Raw genomic sequence first — 18919 nt, 5'->3', positions numbered from 1 at the left:
GTATACAAATATAGCAATCAAATCAAAATGTAGATTAAATTCATATGAGTATGTTAGATGTTACTTCAATAAATAATTTATTTAGACTTTTTTTTTTAGAAAAAGTTTGGGGTAGGAAGTGGGAATGGGATAGGGGATTCCACTATGAACAATCGAACTTCTACTAATAATAAGGTAAAAATTTAAATAATTAACTCACTAAACTATTTATTTTGTTTAATAATTTAGATATTGGCTCTTATTTTTAGGGGGTAAGAAGGTAATGATAAGTTTGTTGCTCCTGAAGTATGCACATATAGCAAATCAAATGTAGGTGGATTACCCTTAAATTAAATTCACAGGATTATGTTAATCCATTTTGCCAAACAATTTTAGATGTCACTTCAATAAAAACCATGGTCAAAATAAATTGTCAACAAGTGTCAATTTATTTTCCTCCCCCGCTAAATCCTCGTACCTTCCATTTTGGTCCAAACAGTTACCATTCCGTTAAGAAAAACCCCTCACATTTTCCCTCCGTTTCCATTTCTCTCTCTCTACATATACTATATGAATTGTCAGATCTCTTTCTTCCCATTTTCAATTTCTGCACTCAATCGCAGCCTTTTTGGTAGAGTCAATGGAAGGTGGTGGAGAGGAGATTGAGATTGGGGATGAAAATGAGTTCCCTTCAGTTATGGGAAGAAAGTACAGTCCAGTTGTGGCTCATGACAATGATAGTGCTGTTGTTGAGATGACTTCTATTCGTCCTGGATCTTCCTCTTCACTCCGCAATCACCATCTCAAGTACTCTCCTTTTCTCTCTCCGTCTTCTCGTTTTGACTAGTATTGACTAATAGTAGTCCCTCCATTTCAATTTTGTTTGTATGTTTGTATGATTTTGACTTGATACCAAGTTTAATGAAGTTAAAAAGACTTTTCGAATCTTATTAAATTAAAGATGTGTAATGCATCAAAATATCGTTTAATCTTGTGTTGTACAACATGTCGAGTTGCCAAAAGAAAAGAAAGAGTTATTCTTTTGAAATAGAGTATCTAGGAAAATAAACAAACAAATTGGAAAAGAGGGAGGATAACAATAACTCTTTTGTGGTATTTGATGAGAATCTCTTGGTCTCAGTTGCCACCGAATTATGAATCTTCACTTCGCTTTAAAAAGAACTTAAGAGCAATTATAGGGACCATAAGGATTGCTAAAACACTAAGCTTAGTTGCAAACAGGTTCTTTGCTGTAGATGTAGATTAAGCTAACTTTTGTAATTGAGCAAACTCCTTGTCGTTCCCTTTTGTAATTTTGCTGCATCTTCCTGAACCCTTTAACTAGTCTTCTTACTTCATCAAAAAGATAAAAATAAACACAAGCTTAGGAAGAACTGTTAAGTTTCGGTATGGGTTACTTTACATGTGGATTTGGGTCAACATTTCTTACATTTGTATCAAGTATGATGATTTTTCTTTTGGTTGCAAAATTTGAGTCTCAATGTACATATTTTTTTTTTGCCGTAGTTTGAACATAGTAATGTAGGTAAATGGGTCAGTGGAAATACTGAATTCTACAATTGTTCTTTCATATACTCCAATTACTTCAGATGTTGTCGAACTATTTTCTCATCCATCCTCTCACTTGTTTTGAATAATATTAAGTCTCTCTCCTATCTTGTTTTAAATGTTGGGTATGTTAAAGATTTCATTAGTATTACTTAATTAAAAAAATTGCATTAATATATACCAAGTCGATGTCAACACTCAAGTATGTACATAGAGTATTGGCTCAATTGAAGTCAGTGGACAGTGACATTCATCTGGCAAGTTCTTATCAACCATCTATACCAGTTTCGATTTGCTCCATTTGTGCATTTTACAGCAGATGCTGGTGCTCTCTTGGAATGTAAAACAAAAAGCTTCATCGTAAACTAGACCCGTTAGCTTCCATTTGATAGATCACATTTTAATTCTTTGATACTCTCTTAATGGAAATGCTTACTTTCTTTGATCACTTGGACATTACCACTTAGAGTTAAGAATATCTCAAAGCTTGTATATGGATATGAGTCTTTTACCACCTAACCCCAACCCCCTCCACCCCCCCCACAAAAAAAAAAGAAAAGAAAGAAACAAAAAGTTATGTGCTCAACAGGAGCGAACCAACAATTTTATTTTATGGGTTTGAAAGCCACTGAACCCACTGACAGTTTGAGTTACTGGGTTCAGAAATTAATATTTGTATACATTTAGTAAATTTCTTAATGCATGTACAAGGTTTGAGCCAAAAGCTACAAGGTTCGGCTGAACTAATAACTAATACTATACATACGCCATCTCACATGCTTCAATACTCTGGATAGTTATTATGCTAAAATTGGGTACATCTGCTGTGAGTCTAAAGGGTTTGCAGATATCTAGACAAGAATTTTGTTTTGTCCCTTTCTTTTCTCTTGAAAACCGTTTCAAGCATTATTCTGATTACACCATTTTTTCAGTAAAGCTAAAGTGGATGTCGATCCAAATATGACCTCTGAAGAAAGAGAAGATTCATTAGCCAATCATAGCATCAATGGTCCTCAAAGAGAATCCAAACTGGAATTGTTTGGCTTTGATTCTCTAGTAAATATTCTAGGTCTCAAGAGGTAAGAGGTACAAATTCTATGTCTCTTTTGTTTTATTTCCACAAACTTCTATTTGCTGGTAAAATAAGTCTCTCTTTTGCTTTTATCATTCTCTTTTTGCTTAATACCTTTCTTGAGATAGTTGCATTTTGACGTCATTGGAGTATATTCTAAGTTTTCTGGTGGGTGATTCAAATCGAGGTCAAGGCAGAGAAGCTCTTGCATCTATGTAGAATCTACCAATTAGTGTTTTCAGCTACTAACTACCTTAGTTCAGCTTCAGCATGCTTCCTTCTCAGAATGTTTCCTCCAAAGTTCGTCTATCTTTTACTTTCTCAGTCATATCGGCTCTCAAAAATTTTATCTGCTGACATTTCTTTTGAAGTGATATTTTGAGCCTCCTCATATGAGGGATAAATTTTTGATATACAGAGTAACTTGTCTAGCTACAAAGCAACTAGAGATGTACATTATTAGTTTTATATCACGTTCTTATACATATTTTGATAGGGTTAATATTTTGTGTTCTTACTCATATTCCTTTTATTCATTGTATTGTCAAGTTGGAGAGGAGAATGTTCTTTTCCCAGGTGAAATCACGCGAGGTTTTAGAAGTTAATGCGTGTAGATTCAATTGATCTGAAAGCAGAAGAAATTTTATTAGTAAAAGCAATTTAGAATTCAGAAATTGTGTGGGTTTCACTACTCACTAGATCAGCCTCAGAAATCAAGGGTTTGATTGTGGAAGATAGAGTAGAACGGACATCTTTTTGATCACCATGTCATTCAGAACTACGTTGGAGAAAGAGTATAAATTTCACGACACAAAATCAGATGGACCCATGACTGATACTTAGTGAGCAACTACCACTAAGTGAATCTTGAATCACTCTGGACAAGTTAAGCAAAATTGTATGCATCTCATATGATAGAAAGAATGTATATCCATAACATGATAATCATATCATAACAGGACTATAACAATCAAAATATACTAGTAGGCCACATGGATATCTGAACGAGATAATTAACTGAGATGGTACATAACCCAATAGTGAATGGAGTATAATGTAAAAAGAACTCAGACTGAGTCTCCACGGAAAGAAGGTGAACAGCTTACCACTGCTGGATAGAATATGCGCAGACTCAAATATCAGTTGCAGTATCTGCCTCAATATCTATACCCAAAGTAAGGGAGCGAGTCATCTACATCGAATAGGCATCCTCGATTTGTCTTTGGAAGCTTGGACTTTTTCTTTACAGAAAACAATGCATGCATGAACAGTGTGCAACTGTATATGGACTGACCTGTATCAAATTGGGCTAATTCTGTTCCCTAGAACTAATACTGAGGCTGAAACTATGCACTTTTGGCGCCCGTCTAATGCAATCATGATCTTGATACTGAGGCTTCATTTTTGCGACCAGTGCGCGTTGAGCTTAAACCACGAGATAGTCCCATAGTACTAGCTAATACTGATTTGGCCAACACTCGGGGGCATAACTGGCTCACATTTAGGAGCATAGGGTTGGCCCCTGTTTGGATTTCTGGCTCACTTAAGGGAGGATAGAGAAACTGGCCCCTGCTCAAAGGCATAAATGATCATTCAGAGACATGAAAACTGACCCACAATAAGGGGCATACAATCCACATCTTTATATGTGGCTTTGGGATGATAGTCCTTACTAGTCAAAGTAAACATCCACTCGATGTCCACTCCTACAACTTCCATAATGCATCATATACTATGCAGCATATCTGAACAACTTTCATGTTCATGCTCAAAGAATTCAATCAAAACACATGTATTTAAATGCATCTGAAGTTATAACATGCAATACAACAATTTATCAAAGCATATGCAGTGTATAAAACTAATGGAGCTCAATAGGTTTCTCATTGTACTGGCAAACGAGGTTTATGATCAACAAGTGTCATGATTCAGCCAACATTTGCTAATCTACGCAAATAATAGTGCACGGTGTCAAATACACTCAAACTCGGCTGGTATGTTTTATGTGGCTGGTTACAAACGGTTCAGGCATCACCCAACACAACCTTTAGAAAAGAGGATTATTGATAGGGTAAGGCTGCATACACACCATCATCCCTAGACCTCACTGTGGGATTACCCTGGATACTGTCATTGTTGTTGTTGTTATAGTAGGTCTTTCCTGTGCAACAGTGAGTAAGAAAACTGTACCTCCCCTTCTTCTATGGCTAGTGGCAAATCAGATAGCATCATTACTATTTCTTAATATATTCAGGATACCTTTTGGCTTTTTTCATGGCTTACACAGTAAGGGAGCTATTGACAAGCTGTGTGTTGGGGGAATTAGAATATCATCTAAGAAGGTCTGGAACACAGTGCACGGTTGTGTTTGTTGGATATTATGGAAGGGAATGAATGGCAGATCTTTCAAAGGGAAAACAGGGGTGGTTTCAAGAATTAGCAGGCTTTTATTTTCTGTTGATTAGGATGATGAGATCAACTATATGAGATAGTTATACCAGCCAAAATGGTGTCTGATCGCACCCTAGTTAAGAAAATGCCACGGAGCCTACTATGTGGAAAATGAACAAAAATTACAGTAGACTATGATTTTACTACAGGAACTTGCTTGCTTTAGGTAATTAGGACTGAAAGGAATTAAAGAAGTTTTAACGAAAAAGTGGAATCAATTAATATAGTTTGATACAGATGTTCTTTTTCTGGTCGTTCTGGTTTAACATTCTGGATGTATATGATTTAGACATTTTTTATTTTGGTTTCCTAAGCTCAGGTTTGTTTTATGGGAGATTGGATTTTGTACTACAATATCCTTCACTTCTTGTTTGCTGTTTAATGTAATAAAATTACTTACTGAAAAACAAAAATGTCCTTAACAACTACTTTCTATTTTCAGTTTTCTCTCAATCATGTTGGTTAAATAATGGAGGAGTTCTTATCAATCTTGTTGTGCCAGTATGACAGGGGATCAAATTCAGGCACCGTCTAGTCCAAGAGATGGTGAGGATGTAACTCTCACGCTTGAGCAACCTAAGGTACTTGAACTGATTTGTTGAGCATTATTTTAATTTTCCTGAAGCTTTTATTTTTTTCATGCACAATTAAGATTATATCATGTTCATAAAAGTCCTGATGTGGAATTCACTTTCAGTTTTGATTCCCGTGGCCTTCATTTTCATCTCCTATGCCTATATCTAGGGGTAAAAAGTGGGGACTTTCCTTTTCTGAATGAATAGTAATGGACAGTAGGCTATAATATGGCTGTAAAAAGGAGGTTATAAGAAGACAAGAGTATGCTGGTACTTGAGTGTTCTACTTAAGAGTGTCACTATAGAATTGTCAGCTTTAAATCACACCATTCCATATTCATTCTTTTATAAAGAATAAGTGTTAAATACACAATTATTCCCAATCTTTTGATGTGAGAATTTCCTTCTGGTTGATTTATGAACATTTTAGAGGTAATTTAAACTTTCTTATTTTTGTAAGAAAGAATTATATTGGAGGTAATTTGAACTTCATCATAAAAAAAAGAGCACATTGGAGGTACCTTAAACTTAAAAAGCTGGTTTAACTTAAAAAACTGGTTCATTATGATAGCAAGGATCTTTTCCAGTGTGTGGGAAACAAGTGGAGTAAAGAAACAGGGTATCTTTTGTTCTATATTGGTGCAACTTTGAAGTATAAACCTATGTGTTTAATTTTTAGTTTAGCTGTTCCTATGTTTAGATTAATTGTTTGAATGGCACAGCTGAGTGGTAGTTTGCTAATTGTTCGTTTTTGCTATAATTCTGTGGAGAATTTATCCAAGTTAAGTTATATTTTGTTCTGGGTTATCTGTAGTCCTATTTGTCTTAGGAGTTAAGTTGTAAATTGTAATTCAATTTATCCTTGTTGGAAAAACCTTTTAGCCAGTTCATGAAAAATATGCATCTAGTGTTTAGTTCTGTATGGAGAACTTTTTTTTTGACTCCCAATGATTTTCGCAGAACCTTTTATTGCTTCTTTGGTGCTTTATGCGACCTTAACAGAGGAGGTTATTCCTAGGTAATTCTAGCATCTTTGGTTTACTGCATTGTTGCATTGGTGCTTTATTGCTGATGCTTGGTGATTCCCCTCTTCTCCTCCATCAGCTGCTGTTGGCTCAATCTAAACCTCCTAAAAACCATTCTAGATTAAATATGTAACTACTGTTTGGTTCTTTTTATCATCCATCTTCTCCTCTACCTGTCACTCAGCCATTTTTGTCTCACACTAACTTCCTAACGACTATTCCAACTTTAGATATGTAGCTAACTATGTTGTTGCATTATTCTTTATTTTGTAAAGAAGAGGAAGTGTGATTCACATGTTTGTTTCCAATAAGAAAGCATAGACGTGGGACTTGTTGATGAGCTTAGATATGCAGCTAATTGTTTAGTTGCACTTTTCATTCTCTTGCAGTTTACTTTTCAATCTTCAAATAATTTTCACCGTGTTATCTCCTGTGCTGTCAATTGTGTTACATAAACCTTCAGATGTTATTTTTATCTTGTGCTTCAACATCTAAAAGTAAGAGACGTACCTGGCCAGTTAGTTCTGTAATGATGGGTTGCTTAATGAAGCTCTTGAGTGCATTTTAAGCATCTCATATGTGAAATATTTTTGAAGCCATCTGCTGATAAATCTGGCACGCTGATGGGAGTGTTCGTGCCATGCTTGCAAAATATTTTGGGGATCATCTACTACATTAGATTTTCGTGGTAAGTTTGCATACTATCTAGTGTATCATGTGATTTCTGTCAAAAACTTTTTTGGTTAATTTTATCATGCCTTAATAAAAGTAGACCAGTTCTGTGTTCCTAAAACCGGCACCTCATGGACTGTGGTGAACCTGCTTTTCAGTTTCAGTTCACATTTTGCATGTAATACCCGTGTCTTGCTGGTTTCTCTCACTATATGGAAGTTTGGTGGGGTGATGTTCAAAGCATTTTAGTCTACATTACTATAGTACCAATCAGCTCTCCTCCTTACTCCAGAAATGTGTGGTTATATTGATTTCATGATATACTCAAACTGATCTGCTCCTGCCTCCACCTTCAACAATCTCCTCATATAGAAGTTAATTATTGTGAGTAGAGACAGAAGGGGAGAAAAGTTATCTTCGGGTAAGATGAGGAAGTGAATAGGAATAGGAAACGGGAACGAAGAGCAAATGCTCCCACTACCTTTGATCCACTTGTGTTAGTTTAATGATATTCTTTCGCGCTCTAACTCAAAATAACCACTCTATTTGCGCTGGTTTGTTTTGTGGATACTGCAGGATTGTTGGTATGGCTGGCATTGCAGAGTCATTGTTGCTGGTTGTGTTCTGTGGATCATGTACATTCCTGACCACAGTATCATTAAGTGCTATTGCAAGCAATGGTGCCATGAAGGTAAGATAAAATTCATCAGATACAACTTCTATGCAGATTGAAAGGATAGATTTTCAATGTCTTTTTGTAGTTTAACAAACTTGCATTGATACGTGTATCTTTGTTGCCCAACATTAACTAGACAAGAATATGGATGAGTTTTGACTCTGTATTCCATCTGATCTAAAATGCTTGATCTGTTAGAGAGGGCATACTTTTAATAACTTAACAATGTGTAACATCTCCTTATTGTTTAATGATATCCTAGATTTGTTTCTCAAATCTAGGGTGGTGGCCCTTACTATCTCATTGGTCGTGCATTGGGTCCAGAAGTTGGTGTCAGCATTGGGCTCTGTTTTTTCCTTGGGACTACAATTGCTGGAGCAATGTGAGTATGCATCTTACGTTATATTTATATGAAAGAACTGCTAACTTAAGAGAGGTGTCAAAGTAGGTTAATGTCACGACCCGAACCAAGGCCCTGGCCGCGACGGGCTAAGTTGCTCGGACTCTCCAAAAATGCTGCCGCACCCGTGTTGGATCCTTTAGAAATACACTATTTTTGGAGGATCCAACACGCACCCGTAGACATTTTTGAAGAGTCCGAGCAACTTAGGCGACGGGCATCCCGAACCACGAAGGCTCGAGAGACCCCTTAGCATTCTATCATAATCATAATCCATACATAAATCAAAGTGCGGAAGATATAATGAAATTCAATGGAAAATTATAATCCAAAATGTGTCAATAAAGTGATGACAATACTATACTCAAATCTCGTCTACGAAGCCTCTATTGAATACTAACTGTCTAGGCCGGGACAAGGTCCCCAGTTGGACCATAAACTGAAAAAAAATCAACATATGAATGAATGCCTTCCGAAAGATGGATGACTCACCAACTATCATATCCCAATGCTCTACTGATGTGATGGACCACGAGACTCTGCCTCAGATTCTACATTATGAGACAATGTAGCCGCCATGAAGGGGACGGTCAATACCTGGGATGTATTGGTATGCAAAACTAACCGAAAACAACATATATTTCGTATAAAATAATTGAGAGCATTTAGCAAACTTTTTAGACTAATAGATATCAAAACACATGGGCATACTTGAAAAGCTGCGATCAATCTTGTAACACATGGACTCAACTCTTTGCTTTAATTCTGAGCTAGATGGTACATCCTACGACTCTGATTTACCCATGGGCTATAAGGGTTCGCCATTAACTTGTCGGCCAAGCTTCCAATCTAAGTTTGCTGCAAGGATTGGAGTTTTCATAAATTGGTAATACCCCCTTTCAGGCAATACTGTAGGCATCACCGGTTCATGATGTCCTAATTATCCCCCGTTTAGGATAACATATCATAAATCCCGCGTCGGTAAAATACGGTTTCCAGCACTGAGCCCTTTCACATCAATGCCATCTTCGGATAACCATTTAACTCTCTTTACGCCCATTTTAGTCCTTTAAAATCATGCTTCATGATCCAAAAACCTTTACCTCTTCCAATCTTTTTTTTAAGGGCATTCAATATTAGGTACCGTCATACCTAGACTTGCAAGCCATAATATATCAAATCATGTCCATAACCCTTTCATTCAAAAATCATGTTAATGACCACCAAAAGATTTAAACATCACATGAGAGCACTTATTTTAAAAACACATGAAAGCTTATGCAAAACACTTTCTTTTCAAGACTTTAACACTTGGCGGTCAATTTTATCATAAATCACATGCAATTTTCATTAAGAAACAAGAGCATTTAGAATAAGAATTACCCATTGCAAAACATGTAAAATAACAATGCATAGTAAATAAAGAGGCATTTAAAACTCAAGAATTATCATTATTCATAAAACAACCCCCAACAATAGTCAATAACAATCTCATGATCGAAAAAGGGGATTTATATTTCATGCTCTCAAATCCACTTCAAAATCCATAACACATGCACATATTCCATATTTATTTATTTAAGAACCCACAACAATTGTTAAGTACAAGATTCTTATCATAAAATGGGGGTTCATACTTCAAACACTTCAAAACCCATAACGTATCCACATATATAAATAAAATCTCATGTTTATAGGAAACCCATAGTAAATCCATAAATTCATCATAAAACGGGGTTCACAATGCATGCTTCTCAAACAACTTTAAAACCCATAATATATACATACATATACAATTTGAAGCTTATTAAAACATCATCCTCATGCCCATGAAAGTTAGGATAGTTCCACATACCTTTTGACGGAGAAAAATCAAAGAGAACATAGAGAAATTGACCCTTGGAGATTAAAATCCTCAAACCCTAGGTAGTTTCTCCCTTCTTTCTTATGGGATGATGTTTAGGGATTTACGGAGGCGAAAATAACATGTTTAAAACCCTATATTCGACCATAAAGGGTTAGGAACGGTTTAGAGATGTGAAAGACCTCAACGCCCTTAAAATATCACAAAACAGAGCAATTTTTGATGCACGGGAGGGGGTTTGCGGCGCGGACCCAACGCGTACCTCATGGTCTGCGGCGCGGACCCAAAGCAGAGCAGAAGCTTTGCCTCGCAACCCCAACGCGGACCCTGGACAGTGTCTTACTAAAACACTCATAACTTTTGACTCCGAATTCGGATTGACGAACAATTGGTGGCGTTGGAAAGGAGACTCAAAGGGCTTTAATTTGATATATAGGAGGCCACATAACTCTTCATATTCTAGGAGTAATGGTCAAAAGAAAAATCGTATACAAAAATTCAAAGGATAGGAAAGTGCTCAACTTAACTTTGAGCTAGGTGATATTTAAGACTTTAATCCCTCTCCGAAGATGTTCCCACCCTAAAGAATCATTATTCATACTTATTTCTAAGTAGAAACCATTGGGTTCGGGTCTATATACGTAGGAACGACGGTTCAAACTATTGCCCGAAAATGTGGGTTGTTACTGTTAAGTTGCTCTCATCATTTCAAACTATCTACAAAAAGAATTTGTGTTGATGTCTGCTGTTCTATGTGCCTACCGGTTAGGTATGTTCTGGGAGCTGTGGAGACTTTTCTAAATGCTGTACCAATTGCTGGCATCTTTAGAGGTATTCCTTAAATGTGATTGAACTTTTATGATATAGAAAATTGTCTTGGCTGTTGTCTGTACTTTTACTTAAAAGCACCTGATATCCTCCCTGGCTTTATCATAGCATTTACATAAGTAACTTATTGTTGATTTTTGATCGATAAAACTATTGTTTTCAAATTCATTTGTATATTTGAACTTCATTTCTCATCGATGCAGAAACTATCACACGAGTTAATGGCACAGATATTGCAGAGCCCATTACAAGTCCAAGTTTGCATGACCTGCAGATTTACGGGATTGTTGTGTCTATTCTTCTCTGCTTTGTCGTTTTTGGTGGAGTAAAAATGATCAATCGCGTTGCACCTGCATTTCTTGTCCCCGTTTTATTCTCACTGCTTTGCATATTTATCGGTGTGTTTTCTGCAAGGCATGATCGTCCAGCAGGTTTAAGTTGCCTATGCCTTATTCTTATTCTTTCCTGTCTTACTCTTTTCCCGTCTTCCTTGAAAGGTTCTTGAAAGCTTCGTCTATTGAACCACATAGTTAAGTAATTAATAGTATGCTCTCTCTAACAGGTTTATGACCACGAGTTCTAAAATACGCTACAAGGAGATTGTTAAACCGACATCGAAAATCTATCCTTTTAATCTGCATAAAGTATAATTAAAACTCACGGAGTTGTCATGGCATGTTTAAGACCACGAGTTCTCGAGTACTTTTGGTATGTGACAAAAATTTGACTTTCTTGTTAAATTTCATGCCTAGTCAAACACCACTATGTAAAATGAAACTGAGGGAGTAAAATTTATTTAAGCGATTGCTTTATATTGACAATGACGGTAAAGGATCTTCTTTGCTTCTTGTTTTAGTAGACCCGTCTTGACAACATTCGTTAGCTTTCGCTCTGTTAGTGGAGTCGATGTTTACTGTTAGTATTGAAATCGTCTTTACTTGATCCCAATTTGATATCTCAACCTCGGGTATTTTCACTATTTTATGTTGCTTTAGTGATGACCCTTCAGTGGTTTGTACATCGATCTAGTTAAATTTATTAGTCTGAGGCCATCATGGAGCATAATAATGTTGAAAATTGTGTTTCTTTTCATTGAATAAATTGCATCTTTGATGCCGTATATGGAAGTCAAGGGCTACATATTATTGATAATAGAAGGCTGTAGAATATCAATTAATTGCTGTTCTTGCTAATAAGAATGAAGACTCTTCAGAACTATAATCCAAGCAAAATAAAGCCAACTTCGAAAGGCAATCAAATAACATCAAAATCGTAAAACTACTAGGAAAAAACTAGAGAAAGTAACCCAAAAGAAATCTCGACTGCAGACAGAGAAATTGGTAGATGTTTTGAAGATTGGTCCAATTCCATACACAAAATTAAATAGAATTGTATAGTATCTTTACTCTTTTGGTGTAAACAACTTTGAATAGATGTAGATTGGATTTTGTATTTGATAGGAAGTTTTTAATTGATACTTTCTGGAGGTGGCCAGCATATCCTTAATGCTGAGGAATACAATGTTACTAGTTTCAAAAAAAAAATAAAAAAAAATAAGACATTGAAATGCCTTGGCTACAGTAACTGCTTTGCTACACTAAAGTGAATTGTAAACTTTGGACAGTTGCATTTGTGAACAATACTTTATTTGCTTCCTCTATTCCTGCATCATCTGCATCTTTTGTGGAAGCGTTTGTGTGCTCTTTTACATATGATTCATTTTTTAAATTATAACATGAAACGGCAAGGGAGGAGTGAGCTTTCTGAAATGGAAGCGTGAATGTTGATTCACTTATTCTTCTTTTCTCTAGTGGGATGGATTCCTGTGTCAACGATTTTGAGAACTGGTGTAAAGTAAAGATGATTTACGTTTACTGAATTATCCCTTTATTGATGGATATAGAAGATTCATATCGTCAATTCCAATTAATTTGAGATTGAGGCTTAATTGATTGAATTTATTATCATATTAGTGATATAAACTCTGTTCTCCCTGAAGTTTTAATACTCATCGTTTTTATTTCGCTATACATGTATATGTCACCCACCTTTTACTCTGTTGCTATGCATGGTACAGACGGGGTCACGGGGTTGAATTTGGAATCTTTCAAAAATAACTGGGGATCTGCTTATCAGATGACAAATAATGCTGGAATTCCAGATCCCAATGGCAAAATATACTGGAATTTTAAGTAAGGCATGCAATTATTTTTTATTGGTTCCTTCATTTTACACTATCTTTTTGCTAGGATTAGTTATTCGTTCTTCTTTCTGTCGTTTACTTCAATGAGCATTATAAGCATTTCGAACTAGGTCTAACATTTGTTTCTTTAATTCATGTTAGTGCACTGGTAGGTCTCTTCTTCCCTGCTGTGACAGGGATCATGGCAGGTTCAAACCGTTCGGCATATCTAAAGGACACTCAACGTGCAATTCCTGTTGGGACCTTAGCTGCAACGTTGACTACTACCGGTTTATATCTGGTTTCTGTGCTACTATTCGGAGCTGTTGCAACTAGAGATAAGCTTTTGACTGACAGGTAATATAAAGTACTTTATGATACATTATCATACTTCTGGTGCTGTCCTTGTTCCTATCTGCACATTGTAGTTTTGAGTGGTCTGCTTTTTTTAAAATGAGTGTTGAGTATATTTGGTGGAGAAAGATATAGTGACAACAACTCTACCTCAATTCCAAGCAAGTTGAGATCGGCCATATGGATCCTGGGTCCTCTCTGTCCATGCCACTCCATGTAGTGCAATTTTTAACTTTACCTTTCTAAATTGAGTTAGTGGTGGGGAATGTGTTAAAGAGTCTTAAGCCATCTCTTCTTGTAAAGTGGTATCATCAAATTACGTACACTTTATTCTTATAAAGTTGTAGAACTCGGTTTAGAGCTTGAATGAGATGTTTTAAGAGGAACCCCTCTCTATAGCCTCTCCCTATATATATTTGTTGGTAGGGAAAATGAGGAAGGTATGAGGTGAGGAAGTAAAAAAAGAAAGGTAAAGTTTTATTTCCATTATCAGTTTCAAAAAAAGAAGTTTATTTCCATTACACAGTAATTGTAGATGATGTCATTCTACCTGAAACTGCGTCTGACTTTTCATTGGTTTTTGTATGGAGGAGATTATTTCAGGATGCTTAAAGGTATTTAGTTAACTGATCAAGAAAACTTAAATTGGTATTCACTGCATTACTAAAAGTATTTGTGCAGGTTATTTTCTGCTACAGTTGCCTGGCCATTTCCGGCTATTGTTTATGTTGGTATAATCCTCTCAACCTTGGGGGCAGCCCTTCAAAGCCTGACTGGTGCTCCGCGTCTCCTTGCAGCAATTGCAAATGATGACATTTTACCTGTTCTTAACTATTTTAAAGTGGCAGATGGACATGAGCCTCATGTGGCTACTCTGTTCACTGCCATCATCTGCATTGGTTGTGTTGTAATCGGGAATCTAGATCTCATCTCACCTACTTCAACAATGTTTTACCTCGTTTGCTATGCTGGCGTGAACTTATCCTGCTTCCTTCTGGATCTGTTAGATGCTCCCAGCTGGCGACCTAGGTGGAAATTTCACCACTGGAGCCTCTCTCTTGTTGGAGCATTACTTTGTATAGGTATCTTCTTAGCTGCAACTCTTGGACAATAGTTATTTTTTCCTAATTATGGATAATTAGATGGAAACAACTAAATTACTAATCCTAATGGGGATTTTGCCTTTTTTGTTGAGTGATATAACTATCCCACATGAACTGTGTAAGGACCTCCAAAGGAGTTTATGTAAGGATCTTGTCTTGCTGTACTCATTTGCTTTAGGTTTTGGGTTGGATGCTCAGATTCTTTGACATTGTATCAGAGTTGAAATCCTTTTGTAACACTCGTAGAACCGAGTTGAAGTCCACGTGAACCCAAAATCAGGTTATACATGTGGGAAGGTGTTGGGTGTTATTTCTCCTACATAGGTTGTTTAAGGGATTCACAAGATTTTCTGAAGGGGTTATACATGTCTTTGTATTTTTTCTGCTTAAATATTATGAAGAAGTTTAATTCTAAGCTATTTTACTGTTCAAAAATCACGGATTCTCTCAGTTTATAAGTTCTGAACAATATTTTCAGTATTAGCATTTCATGATGATTTGAAATGTTCATGGGTTTCTTTCAACGCCCCCCTCTTCCTTTTTTTTTTTTCCGGGATACTCGTTCGAAATCAAATGTCCCTATGGTCGCTGTCACTTCCCATACTTTTCGTGTACAAGTTGGTCATTTTGATGATTATATCCTCGTAGCTCTTCCTTTACTTCTTCTTTTGTTGGTGTTGTTTATTCTATCCTTCTCTTCTATTTGTCGTGCGTGTGATACTGCAAGAGTCCTGCTCATCCTTTTTGTTTGAGAACCTTGTGAAATGACCTTGTTGCTCTCCCTTTCTGTCTCATATACTGTAGCATGTGGGCTGGCTTCAACACAGAATTTATTGTGTTGATATGTCATTCTTGCTTGGGTCATCTTTGCCAGGAGGAGATATTCATTTTTTTGATTTTCTAAACTTGACTTTGCACCTCTGCTACTTAATCCAAAGATTGATTCAAATAGTAAAGACACTCTAGTTTGCTTTCCTATAATTTACCCTATATTTGCACTTTTTGTTATGTAGTTTGCTAGAGCAGGCTATGGGACAAACTGTAGAGATAGTCACCTTACCTTGAAATTGATGTTTTCACTCATCTGATCTATTCCTCCAGTTCAGGGTTTGTTTATCTTTTTTACTGTTGATTTGCAGTGATCATGTTTTTGATCTCCTGGACATTCACTATTGTATCACTAGCCCTAGCAAGCCTCATATATTATTACGTTAGTATCAAGGGGAAAGCAGGAGACTGGGGTGACGGTTTTAAGAGTGCGTATTTTCAGCTTGCTCTTCGCAGTTTGCGGTCTTTGGGAGGTATGTATGAATATTTTTGTATAATTTACACGGTTTGGATTCTTTTGTACTGCTCTTTTCTTGTTCTCTCAGAACTCACTGTTTCCTCCCCTATGCTGTGTCCTTTATATTTGGGTAAGATTGAGTCAGGGAAATACCATAGTTTAGATTTTCACTGTAGGAGCCATAATGTACTCATTGTGATAGGTTGTTTCTCTAATATATTGTATATGAGGGACTGCATGTTGTTTTGTTTCCAGATCGTTGTGTTGCACTTTGGTTCCATTATAAAAATTCTATATTTACGAAGAGAGAAATATGAAAAGACATCATTATCAAAAAAAGAAATAGGAAAGGACATGTGAAACTCTCACCACCTCTCATTTAATTGTTGGTGAAGTTAGGGCAATTATGGTATTTTGCTTATACTTGGTTTATGTGTCAAAAATCTTTGTTATTTTACTTTTCTAAACTTCGTGACTGGTCAAACCCCTGCACAAAAATGGAATAGAGGGAATAATTTATTTGAAGGGTCAGTTCTGTTCTCTCTTTCCTTGTTAGTAACCTTTTAAAGAAGATATCGTTACCTCCGTTTAGGTTTAACCATAGACGTAGACCTCCCTCTAACTTTAAGAAATTACACCTATACACGTTTAAATATGTAACCTTTATATTTGAATGATCTTATTTGAACATTCAATTGCATATGCAGCAAACCAGGTTCATCCGAAAAACTGGTATCCTATCCCGCTTGTTTTTTGCCGTCCTTGGGGCAAGTTGCCAGAAAATGTGCCGTGCCATCCAAAGCTTGCCGACTTTGCGAACTTCATGAAGAAAAAAGGCAGGGGAATGTCCATCTTTGTCTCTATTATCGATGGAGACTACCATGAATGTGCTGAGGATGCTAAGGATGCTTGCAGGGAACTAAGTACCTATATCGACTACAAGAAATGTGAAGGTGTAGCCGAGATTGTTGTTGCCCCCAACATGTCCGAAGGCTTTAGAGGCATTATTCAGACTATGGGTCTCGGAAATCTCAAGCCAAATATAGTTGTTATGCGGTACCCTGAGATTTGGCGTAGTGAAAATTTGACCGATATTCCTGCTACCTTTGTAGGAATAATAAATGACTGCATTGTTGCAAACAAGGCTGTTGTAATTGTCAAGGGTCTAGATGAATGGCCAAATGAGTATCAAAGACAGTATGGTACCATCGATTTATACTGGATAGTGAGAGATGGCGGTCTTATGCTTCTTCTCTCTCAGCTCCTTCTTACAAAAGATAGCTTCGAGGGATGTAAGATTCAGCTGTTCTGCATTGCAGAGGAAGGTTCTGACGCAGAGGGATTGAAGGCTGACGTAAAGAAATTTCTTTATGACCTCCGTATGCAAGCTGAAGTTATCGTCATTTCAATGAGGTCATGGGAAGCCGAAGGGGAACAACAAGAATCTGTCGAAACATTCACTGCTGCACAACGAAGAGTTGTTAGTTGCTTGGAAGAAATGAAAGAGCAAGCACAGAGAAACAGGACTCCTTTGATGGCTGATGGAAAGCCTGTGTTCGTTGAAGAACAACAAGTAGATAAATTCCTTTACACCACTCTAAAGCTGAACTTAATGGTACAGAAATACTCGAGATTGGCGGCTGTCGTTCTCGTAAGCCTACCTCCTCCACCTCTCAATCATCCTGCAACATTCTACATGGAATACATGGACCTCCTGGTTGAAAATATACCAAGGCTCTTGATTGTTCGTGGATATCATAAAGATGTTGTCACATTATTCACGTAGTTCTTGTTCATGTACTTATATTTTTGTTGCTTTAGCTAAAAACTCCCAATTTTCTTTTTTTACTGCCCCTTAACAACAAAGAAGGGGGTATACAATATAGTTCAATGTATAATTCTTTCTATTAAGTAGAATTGTGGACCAAATTTTGTCATCGATAAATGCCAAGTGGATTAGCAGCCCTCTACTGTTATAGAACGGGAGTTTTCATTATTTTTTTTAAAAATCGAGCTCTTTTTTTTTTTTTTTTGTGTGTGTGTTTCAAATTTGTTTTTTTTTTTTTGTGGATTTTTTTAGAAAAAAAATATTTTCATCCTATATCTAACGGATACTTTAATTTCAATCTTTTGGTGATATAAAACTGGCCGGCGCCACTCTTCTGTCGTCAATGATCTTATCAAGAAGCTAAAGTCCAGATTTGCAGAGCAAGTAGGATTAAAATAAATATTTATGGAGTAATAATTAGTTATAGTCTAACATTGAAAAGAAAAGAAAAACAAAATGGTCAACAGAGTTGAATTGATAAGGTAATATCTTTATTAATGGTTATTTGTTCGCGTTAAGAAATTTAATTTGATTAAACTTTAAAGCTAAATTGAAGTAGATTAATTTAATACTTTGAAACGTTTAAAAACTATACGAGAAATGTTATAAGTTGCAGTCTTTTTCATAGTAAATGATAAAAAGTGCATCTTAAAATGTTAGTTATAGTTGATGAAATTTAATTCTCAAAAAGAAATACCTCATAAATAAAAATAAATTAATAGAGTATAATAACAGGAAAGACTAAGCAGTGTGCGTTTGAATGTAACAACTAATGAGTCAATGGTGTTATAAGTCCAACTGATGGAGAAGCATATGTTTGTCAATTATAGCTGCCACTTGGATATTTTTAATACTGACTTTTGATTATTTTTGCTTGTTCATTATAGTAAAAGTATGTTTTATTTTTATTTATCATTTTTTTGGCATATAAAGAGATTTTTTTTAAAAATATTTTATTATTTTTGATATTAATTACTTATTTTTAAGTCAATTTTTAAAGATCTAAGACTATATAAATTATTATTTCTTAACAAATATGTAGCATTCAAATTGAAT

The 18919-nt window shown here is 36.0% G+C and overlaps 1 protein-coding gene across 2 annotated transcripts; it reads left to right on the top strand.

Annotated features, from left to right (window-relative positions):
• Window positions 1-393: 393 nt before the first annotated feature.
• On the top strand, window positions 394-18011 carry LOC107859074 (cation-chloride cotransporter 1). 2 transcript variants are annotated; one of them, XM_016703963.2, is made up of 13 exons: window positions 394-786; window positions 2481-2627; window positions 5574-5652; window positions 7268-7359; window positions 7920-8034; window positions 8301-8401; window positions 11053-11114; window positions 11315-11542; window positions 13189-13303; window positions 13456-13650; window positions 14329-14729; window positions 15890-16051; window positions 16743-18011. In XM_016703963.2, exons 1-13 carry the CDS (start codon window positions 620-622, stop codon window positions 17819-17821), a joined length of 2943 nt encoding a protein of 980 aa, XP_016559449.1. In that variant the 5' UTR covers window positions 394-619; the 3' UTR covers window positions 17822-18011. The 2 variants fall into 2 exon arrangements, with proteins under 2 accessions (XP_016559449.1, XP_016559452.1); XM_016703966.2 differs by lacking the exon at window positions 394-786 and having other exon boundaries at window positions 2495-2634.
• Window positions 18012-18919: the final 908 nt, after the last annotated feature.

The sequence above is a fragment of the Capsicum annuum genome, chromosome 2 (genome assembly GCF_002878395.1).
Source record: "Capsicum annuum cultivar UCD-10X-F1 chromosome 2, UCD10Xv1.1, whole genome shotgun sequence".
Taxonomy (NCBI): Eukaryota; Viridiplantae; Streptophyta; class Magnoliopsida; order Solanales; family Solanaceae; genus Capsicum; species Capsicum annuum.
Note: the sequence above shows the minus strand (reverse complement) of the source record. Positions and strands in the feature narration are given on the sequence as shown.